Source organism: Sinocyclocheilus rhinocerous, unplaced genomic scaffold (assembly GCF_001515625.1).
Source record: "Sinocyclocheilus rhinocerous isolate Xijiao unplaced genomic scaffold, SAMN03320098_v1.1 scaffold365, whole genome shotgun sequence".
In the NCBI taxonomy this organism is placed as follows: domain Eukaryota; kingdom Metazoa; phylum Chordata; class Actinopteri; order Cypriniformes; family Cyprinidae; genus Sinocyclocheilus; species Sinocyclocheilus rhinocerous.
In genome coordinates, this window is record NW_015659915.1 from 1,081,370 (window position 1) to 1,090,561 (window position 9,192).

Below are 9,192 nucleotides of genomic sequence, written 5' to 3' on the forward strand. Positions count from 1 at the left end.
GTGTCACTCCCGGATAATCGAAAATGGGCAAAGAGTTGCTGAAGAGTTCAGCTGGTTGCTGAAACCACGCCCACCTAGCTCGACAGTGGTGACAGCAGCGCCAATCCACCTGTCACTCAAGTGACCACGCCCTTAATTATGCCGAACTTTAAGGCTTAATATAATTTAAACGGATGAGTTATAAAATAAATTCACCCCCCTCAGTTGTCATGAAGGGCAAAATTAGCTATATAGACCAAAATCATTTTTTGAACCAGGCTGTAAACGTTTTTTCTGCTGTAAAGTTAGGCATTTTAACATGGGGAGTCTATGGGATTGACTCCCTTTTGCAGCCAGCCTCTAGCGGCCAGTTGACGAATTACAGTTTAAGTCACTTTCTTGTTGGCTTCACGAGAGAGAGCGGGAGGTTGCCGCTCGGATCTGCCGTAAGAAGACGCCGTAATTCCCATCCACTTACATTATATGACTGACAGACTGCAACGGTTTGAGTTAAAAATCTCCGTTTGTGTTCTACTGAAGAAACAAAGTCACCTACATCTTGGATGCCCTGGGGGTAAGCAGATAAACATCACATTTTCATTTTTGGGTGAACTGTCCCTTTAAATAAGACAAATATAATGTATGTATTCAATCCCATTTTATTAACCAATGTCTTTGCTTCTGACCTTCAGAGATCCCATTCAGCCATACTAATATGAAAAAATTACTTTAGGTAAACATAAAATTTAAAATTTTTATTGCTGAAGAGTGTTGAACTTTCTTCTCTTGCATCCTGTTCTTCATGCAATCCAGAATGGCAGCACCGCTGAAAGGTTTGTTTGAGCTGCGCCCTCTACTGTACAGACGTGAATGAACATTTCCTTCAGCCTGAGGCGCATTCATTTTACTTTTGGTGTAAAAGGTATTTTATATTTGGCAAAAATAAAACTTTTTATATTAAAAACAAAAAGCAAGCCCAGCCCAGGGGAGAAAAAGTAATGCAAAAGTAATGTAACACATTACTTTCCATAAAAATTAACTAAGCAACGCAATTAGTTACATTTATAGGGAGTAGCGCAATATTGTAATGCATTACTTTTAAAAGTAACTTTCCTCAACACTGGTTATAGAGAATATATACAGAGTAGACTTTGAGCTTTGTAACCTTGCAGATCTTTTTTATTTTATGCTCAAACAGTAACATTACACACCAACTAAATTTTAAAAAAGGTCATCTGCTATAATTATAACAACCGGATTAAGGTGACAATTAGAGCTGATTGTGGTAGATTGCAGACTCTCCTTACTGTTTATTTCTAAGATGTAATACACTGAAAAAAACTGGTGCAGGATCAGGTGTTTGAAACATACTTCACTTAGAAATTGTCAACAAATAATTCCAAAGAAACGGCAAGTAACACATTGAATTAAACATTAAATTTTTTAGTAGAAAGACTGAAATAGTATTATCTTGTAAAACGTATTCCAATAATCTTTTTACAGCGTACAGTATGATGATTGCTCAGTTTGTCAGGCTTCTTCCCTGAGCTCATGTGATGTGCCGTCAGCTTCACCGCACACGCGTTCTGCTGAGATAAAGGCCTCAGCGCTCCGTCCAGCAGCGGTCAGACGCTGTGATCATGGGAATGCGCTGCCGTATGGAATCTCACTTAGTTCTGGGGGCCTCGGGGGTGTCTGGGGTTTTGGGAATGCGCTGGCTGGAATGTGCCGCCACTGCGGGCACTCAGACTCTTGGCCCTCAATGAAAGAGGGGTGTCCGTATCTATGGGCAATGCCTCTCCTGGGACCCAAGCTGCTTTTGCGATCACAAACAGATTGAATACGCAGATGCTCCAGGAGACGGAGAGCTGCCGTCTGTGCCGGGCTTCAGGAACGCTTCCACTTCTCTACAGGAATAAGTGCTGCTGAAGCTGAATCCAGACCGCCAGCGTCTGATCAGACCAAATCTGGTCCACTTTGCAGCGAGACACAGGTTCTGACACAAAACTACGAAACGCAGTTCTTGTTTCTGGTTTGGTTTTATCTGAAACCAATGATACTGCAATAATAGCACATAACAAAGTGGTAAACTAATGCTGCAGAATCTCAGAAAACAGCTGAGTGGAAAACATGTGTAGATGTCAGAATTTCCATCTATTATTTTGCAAGCAATGCTTTTCAGGCAAGGCAGACTGTATGGTTGTGGGAAATTTGTCAACTCCAGTGACTGGTTGTTTCTCAGAAGAGCTCGCTGTATCACGTCTAGAAACCTGAGCGCACTGAGAAATTGCTTAAAGATTGGTTTTGTTTTGCGAAAGCTCTTTCTGTTTAATGTTCTGCATAACTAAAAGTGCATTTCATACAAACAGACGTTGAAATTCAATTTGAGACTGTCCTTAGATTGTAAAGATAAAAAGTCTAATTAAAAGACTTCCGTAACTCAAACAGGCAAAAAAGCAACACACTTTGGTCAAAATCAAAAGTCAGTGTGGCTTCACCAACGTGCAAGGCATTTTATGCAAGTTGTGCAACAAGTAAACATAGAACTTGAAATGACATCACAAAGAAGATGCCTGTAGATCCTCATGCGTGGGTCATAGTCAGTAAATCTCACTGTTTGTGTTTATTAAAATAATTTAGGTAGTTTCGTATTCCTCATCTGGCAGCTGTCACGTTGGAATTGAATAGAACTGAATTGGACGTCAAAGTCTTTCCAACAGTGTTCCAACAGTCTGATGAACATCAGATTGTATTAGGGTGAAAACGTTCTCTTAATTATTATTCCTGAGGCAGGCTTTAAGGTTTCTAATGTGAGCCTGTCTGTCAGTTCTAGTTTGACTGTGCTTCTGCTGTGTCCTCAGGGATGGACAGTGAGTACGAGGAGCAGAACCGCTGGGATTTGGGTCGACTAAAGAAGCAGAAGGAGCAGCTTCTCCCTCATCTGATCCTGATGATGCTGCCGCCACACCGGCTGGACGTGCTGCCCACCTCTAGACGACGCAAACGTGCGCTGGACACCAACTACTGCTTCTCGTAAGCATTTCTTCAACATACTAATAAAAATGAAGCTGACTGAAACTGCAGCCCTATTCCAAAAATTACTGAACTGCCTACCTAGACAATTAAATGCACCACAGGGGCTTATTGTTTGTTTGTGTATTTATTTGACAGGGACAATGCATGTAAAGGAACATTTGTGTAAAATACAGAATGTAAACAACCCGGATTATAGCAACATTGCTAATTTACATCCACAGTCCCTAGGCAGGTGCACAAATATACATGCAGAGGTCACATAGAAAACAAAATACCCCAAACACATTATTTAAAATTTCGAGGTAAAACGGTTACACTATTGATTTGTCATAAGCCACTTACTAAAGTGATTTTTTAAAAGTATGATAAGTGGAACATTGTCTTAATATGTTAACTCTTTATCAATTTAAAGCTTCTCCCCTCTCAGGAATATCTTTGAATGTGTCATCTCTACGGTTTGTTCTGCAAACATCATGTAAACAGTTTTTTTGTGTTCAATAGTGAACCTGATTTGGTAAGCCAATGCTAAACATTTGTCATAGCAGAAGTCAAGGTAATCAATGCTTCCTCACAATTATTCGCATGGGTAAAAATTACTACATCATCTGCATACATCTGAAGATTTAAATTTTCACATACTTCAGGTAAATCATTAATATAAAGTGAAAATATAATAGGTCCCAAGATAGAGCCTTGTGGAACCCCCTAGGGGCAATCAAGGTAATATAATTTCGTACCATCAATATACACACATTGTTGACTATTTGAAAGATATGATTGTATCTAAACTATTGTTAATTTAGCTAAAAGAACCTGGTGGTCAACTATGTCAAATGCCTTCTATAGATCTAAGCAGACAGCACCAACCATAGACTGTACGTCCAACGTGGACGTAGTGTCCATGACGTCTCCTGTAGGATTCTGAAGAGCATTTTTTAAAGCCCAGCTTGGCAGCGTGTCACCGCACATCACTCCCGGATAATCAAAAATGAGCAAAGAGGCGGGACGTGGGTGGAGCTGAGATGCCTGGTTGCAGAAACCACGCCCGCCTAGCTCGACGGCAGTGACAGCAGCAGCAATCCACCTGTCACTCAAGTGGCCACGCCCTTAATTATGTAGAACTTTACAGCTTAATATAATTTAAACAGATGAGTTATAAAAAAAAATTCACCCCCTCACAGTTGTCATGAAGGGCAAAATTAGCTATACAGAGCAAAACCACTTTTTGTACCAGGCTTTTTTCTGATGCAAAGTTGGGCTATTTAACATGGGGTGTCTATGGGTCTGACTCCCTTTTGGAGCCAGTCTCTAGCGGCCAGTCGATGAATTGCAGTTTTAGTCACTTCCGTGTTGGTTTCAAGAGAGAGACGGGGAGGTTGCTGCTTGGCACCAACATATGCACTAGTAGGCATTTGACTTTCTCAACAAACATACAATTAGCTGATTTTGTGAAATAATTACATTGAAGGCCAAACAGCATTTGATGTACATAAGTGAAACCATTATTTTGATCAGGGGTTCTCAACTCTGGTCCAAAGTCCACTTTTCTGCAGAGTTTAGCTCCAACCCTAATCAAACACACCTGAACAAGCTAAACGAGGCCTTCAGGATTCCTAGAAAGTTACAGGCAGGTGAGTTTGATCAAGGTTGGAGTAAATGTAGGATTTAGATGATTAGTCAGAAACTTAGCTACCCTGACATGAAGGTTGTTACAATAGCTAGATAACTTATGATGCCTTCAGACCTAATTTTGGATCAATTTCACACAGAATAGAGTGCTGCAGGGATTTTTGTAAGACAAACTAGAAACATTTGAGCACTTTTGGTTCCATAGTCTTGAAGTCAATGGGTTTTTGGTTAAATGTCTGAAATAAGGTCTGTGATGAACACAAGCTAAACATATTCCCAAAATATTTTGAAAGCTTTTACTTGTCTTGAAAAAGGCAGTTGCTAATAAGTGTCTAAATGAGACTATAGTGGGATGCTGGTGGTGTCACTTGAACAGGTAATCTCATCTAATCTCTAGTCACTTTCACAGCCTCAATATGTTTATAATCTCGCTCTTGCAAACCATTCTAACTCAAACTTTCAGGGAAATTGTTTTTAAATAAAGACTGAAGAGTAATGGTGGTGACGCGAAGTCATGTGACCGACCCGTGGAGTAGTTTATTTATAGCCTATGTTTAGCTTTTCACTTCTGGTAGTATTGAGGCTTCAAAATTCAAATTCAAATTGCAAAGTGGTTAGTCTCAGAGCTTATTTTCTGCAATAATCCAACATACAATGGAAAAATCCTCTTGGGTTTTTGTGAAGGGAACCAGGTTGATGCTAACTTATGGGTTGGCCTGCAAAAATTCTCACTAAATTAATCACTGCAGCACTTTGTACATTGTGAAAAAATCCAAAACATAATTTATGAAGAAATGTGTGTACTGATCCCGTCATTGCGAATCTGAAGCTCCGGTCGTTGATTTGATTCCCAGGGAATGCATGCATTGATAAACTATGAAAAGCGTCATTTGGATAAAAGTGTCTGCCAAATACATTAACGTAAATGTTAATCTGTAGGTAGGAATGCAAGGTGAATTTGATCTGCTTTCTTCTCAAAGATGGCAAGACCTTTAAAATACGTATTCTCATCCCTGCTTCATGTTGCAGTAAGCAGCAGCGTACCTCATGTGTCTAGAGAGATTTTCCCCTTGGGAATTAACTTTTTAATTGGCACCTGACGGCTCGAAGCGTCTGGGAGGTTCTGCAAGGGCTTGCAAGTTTGGATTTGTCCCAGTATGCTATGTAGTGCACTGGCTCCTTAGTGTGTGGCTCTCTGTTAGCACTCCACACCTGGGTCGGATCCAGGAGGGAAAAAATGACACACCTTACAGTGGAATTTCTGAGCCTCAAAAGATTGTTTGACATGTTTATAAGGCCATACAGAACCGAAATAGAAGTCTCAGAAACATCCAAGTGAAAAGTGCATGGAAACATCTCTGAATGAATGCAGAATCCACGCCAGGGTGTGAACGGGCAGGTGGAGAAAGTGACGGCTTTCCTTCTGCTTTCAGAAACTACGAGGAGAACTGCTGCGTTCGGCCGCTGTACATCGACTTCCGGCAGGATCTGGGCTGGAGGTGGATCCACGAGCCGAAAGGGTATCACGCCAACTTCTGCTCCGGGCCGTGCCCATACCTCCGCAGCGCTGACACCACGCACAGCTCGGTGAGAGTCTCCTTCACACCTTTACTAACCTTCATGTCGCTTTAACACGTGTGCCTTTCTTTCATGGAAAAAAGGAGATTGTCTGAAGAATGCCCAAGCTGCTCTTTGCAATACAATAAATGAAATGGAAAGACATGTCCAAAAATGCACCATACACATAGAGGTTTAGGCTAAAGACTAAACCCTTGAGTCTCAGACCAAGATGTCATGAGACCAGGACCACCAGATCAAGACACTGTCTTCTCAAGTCACATGATGCTTTGTGTGAGAAACAGCCGTTATTCATTGAAAATCTTCCACTTTGTGTTTGCATACATACAAATTTGCTGCTTCAAGACATGGCATCATTGACCTCTCATCTAATGTGATAAGTGGCATCGGTTCTTGTGCAACTCGTATCTGATCACAGCCATTCTAAGATTTAAGAATTTCAAATGAGATTTGAGAGCTACATTATATGCAATACCATTACCATTATGTCACTGGTAATTTTAGACCTTAAATAATTGAAAATCTTCCACTTTGTGTTTGCATACATACAAATTTGCTGCTTCAAGACACGGCATCATTGACCTCTCATCTAATGTGATAAGTGGCATCGGTTCTTGTGCAACTCGTATCTGATCACAGCCATTCTAAGATTTAAGAATTTCAAATGAGATTTGAGAGCTACATTATATGCAATACCATTACCATTATGTCACTGGTAATTTTAGACCTTAAATTTCAGTCTGTTCCTCACAAGCATCATCACAGGACTTAAGAAGACTTCAGATGAAAAAAAAACAAAAAAAAAACAATCATATGGACTATTTTTTATGGTGCTTTTCAGATTCTTGACTCTGTCTGTCTCTATTTCCACTCATTGTATTGAAAATGGAGGCATGAACATGTGATGCACCACATTTTCAGCAACCAAAAACTAAAAATAATTGGCTGAAACAGCAACAAAAGGATGAATTAGTAGTTTCAACAGTTTAAAAATAGTTCTAGAAGTCCGAAAATAGCTTCTCCGATGGCACATTTTGATTGTTTTAGCATTTATTTAGTGCACTTCAGCATAAAAAAAATTATGCTAGACTAGCAATGTGTAGAATTGATTTGGCTGAAATATCAAGAGGTGGATTGTTGCCAAAGAACTTTACTATGACTGGTATATTACATGTAACATGAAAGCATAAAGAGTTCAATCACCCAATTACCCAAAGTGAATTACCAAAAAAAAATTTCCACTTTCGGTTTTCAGCTAAATAAAAACTTTAATTTCGATAAAAACTGTAAAAACTGAAACATCAAAATCAATAATGTGCGTGATTAATCTTTTGTGTTCCATGTAAGAAAGTCATACAGGTTTAGAACTACACGAGGGTGAGTAAATGATTCATTTGAATATTAATTGATGACTATTATTATTCAGTAATATAGCTGATTTGGTGGCATCAGATGTATAGCGGGAAGCTGCATCCTTGTCATTTCTGACTTGTAACAAAAAACAGAGCAATGCCTAAAAGCTGCTGTGTGACAAGGTGTACAGTAAACAAGCTAAAAACCCCAGAACTACTTTTTTATAAGCTGTCGACCCAAAAAACGAGCGTTTAAGGACACAAAAGTAGAGCCCAACGTGTCATATTACTCGGAGAACTGTGCCCACTGGAGGGAAACGTAATCGGCGACAGGAGCAATTTATTATTTTTAACCATGTCAAAGGATTATTTCATCACCCGATGTGAACCTGAGAAGAGCAGATATATTGAGAAACTAAATTTTATTGGTCTATGTCAGTCCCCCTTTTCCTAACCTTCCTTTTGTTTGAGAAATCATCCAACTGAACGGCCCAACGTGAAATACCCTGACATCTACAACTATTTGTGTCCATAAATGCTACTTTTTTGGGTCAACAGCTTATAAAAACATAGTTCTGGGTTTTTTAGCTTGTTTACTGTGCACCTTGTCACACAGCAGCTTTTAGGCATTGTTTTTTTTGTTATAAGTCAAATGATAAGGAGGCAGCTTCCCGCAATACAAAGTCAATGGAGAGTGTTGGATTGTTCTCCCCCCTCCCCCGGTGTGGGCATGGCCTAAATGCGCTTCGTCTCTATTTGGACAAAGCATTGCAATGCGTTCTCCTGGTTTCTCTGCAGCTGCTGAGCCTGTACAACACGCTGAACCCCGAGGCGTCTGCTTCCCCTTGCTGCGTTCCTCAAGACCTCGAGCCGCTCACCATCCTCTACTACGTGGGCCGGACGCCTAAAGTGGAGCAGCTCTCCAACATGATCGTCAAATCCTGCAAGTGCAGCTGAGGGGCCCGAGACCCCGGCACTGAGCCCGACGCGGGGTCCGGCGCTCGAGGGCCAACAGGAAGGGTGCGTGCCAGGAACTGGACTCTAAATGAATACCTCCGTACATCCTTCTCACCCACATCCAACCCGGGAGCCAGAGGCTTCTCTAAGAACTAGAAAGTTGCGTTCCAAGACGACTACGCTGCCCTACGATCCCTCGGACTTCTAGTTTGACGTTTGAAGTGACTTCTCCACTTTTAATGTGTATTTTTTGGTCAGCTCTTTTAACAGTGAACCTCACGGGCATTTGTGAACTCTGACCTTCGTAAGATCCACAGAAGCGGCTTCACTGAGGACGACACCGATCGACATACACCGAGAGCGCCGACCCTTGTGTTTTCATATAACTCGTTTGAGCACGGCATTTCCCAGACTGAACGTTTTAGTGTGTAATCGACACCGTTTGTCTAACGCGACGGTGTTAATGTTAATACAAACATGCTGGAAAGAAATCTTTTGAGAAAATGTGTTTTGACTTATGTTTACCTCTGTCACTCGGCAGAAGTTTTAGGGATTTGTATAGTTCTTCAATGAAGGTGACGTTTCGAAACGACGTATGCTGACACGTAAACTTTTAGATCACAAACTGCTAATGTTTTTACTGCTATTACTCCTGAAAACA

The 9,192-nt window shown here is 40.8% G+C and overlaps 1 protein-coding gene across 1 annotated transcript in view; it reads left to right on the forward strand.

Moving 5' to 3' along the window:
* The window catches only part of tgfb3 (transforming growth factor, beta 3), a 31,326-nt gene extending 22,395 nt beyond the window's left edge, over nucleotides 1-8,931 (forward strand). Inside the window, exons 5-7 of the mRNA XM_016533078.1 lie at nucleotides 2,841-3,012; nucleotides 6,078-6,231; nucleotides 8,373-8,931. Of these exons, the coding sequence (XP_016388564.1) occupies nucleotides 2,841-3,012; nucleotides 6,078-6,231; nucleotides 8,373-8,531 (485 nt within the window). The 3' untranslated portion in view covers nucleotides 8,532-8,931. The remainder of the gene's footprint in view (nucleotides 1-2,840; nucleotides 3,013-6,077; nucleotides 6,232-8,372) is intronic.
* Nucleotides 8,932-9,192: the final 261 nt, after the last annotated feature.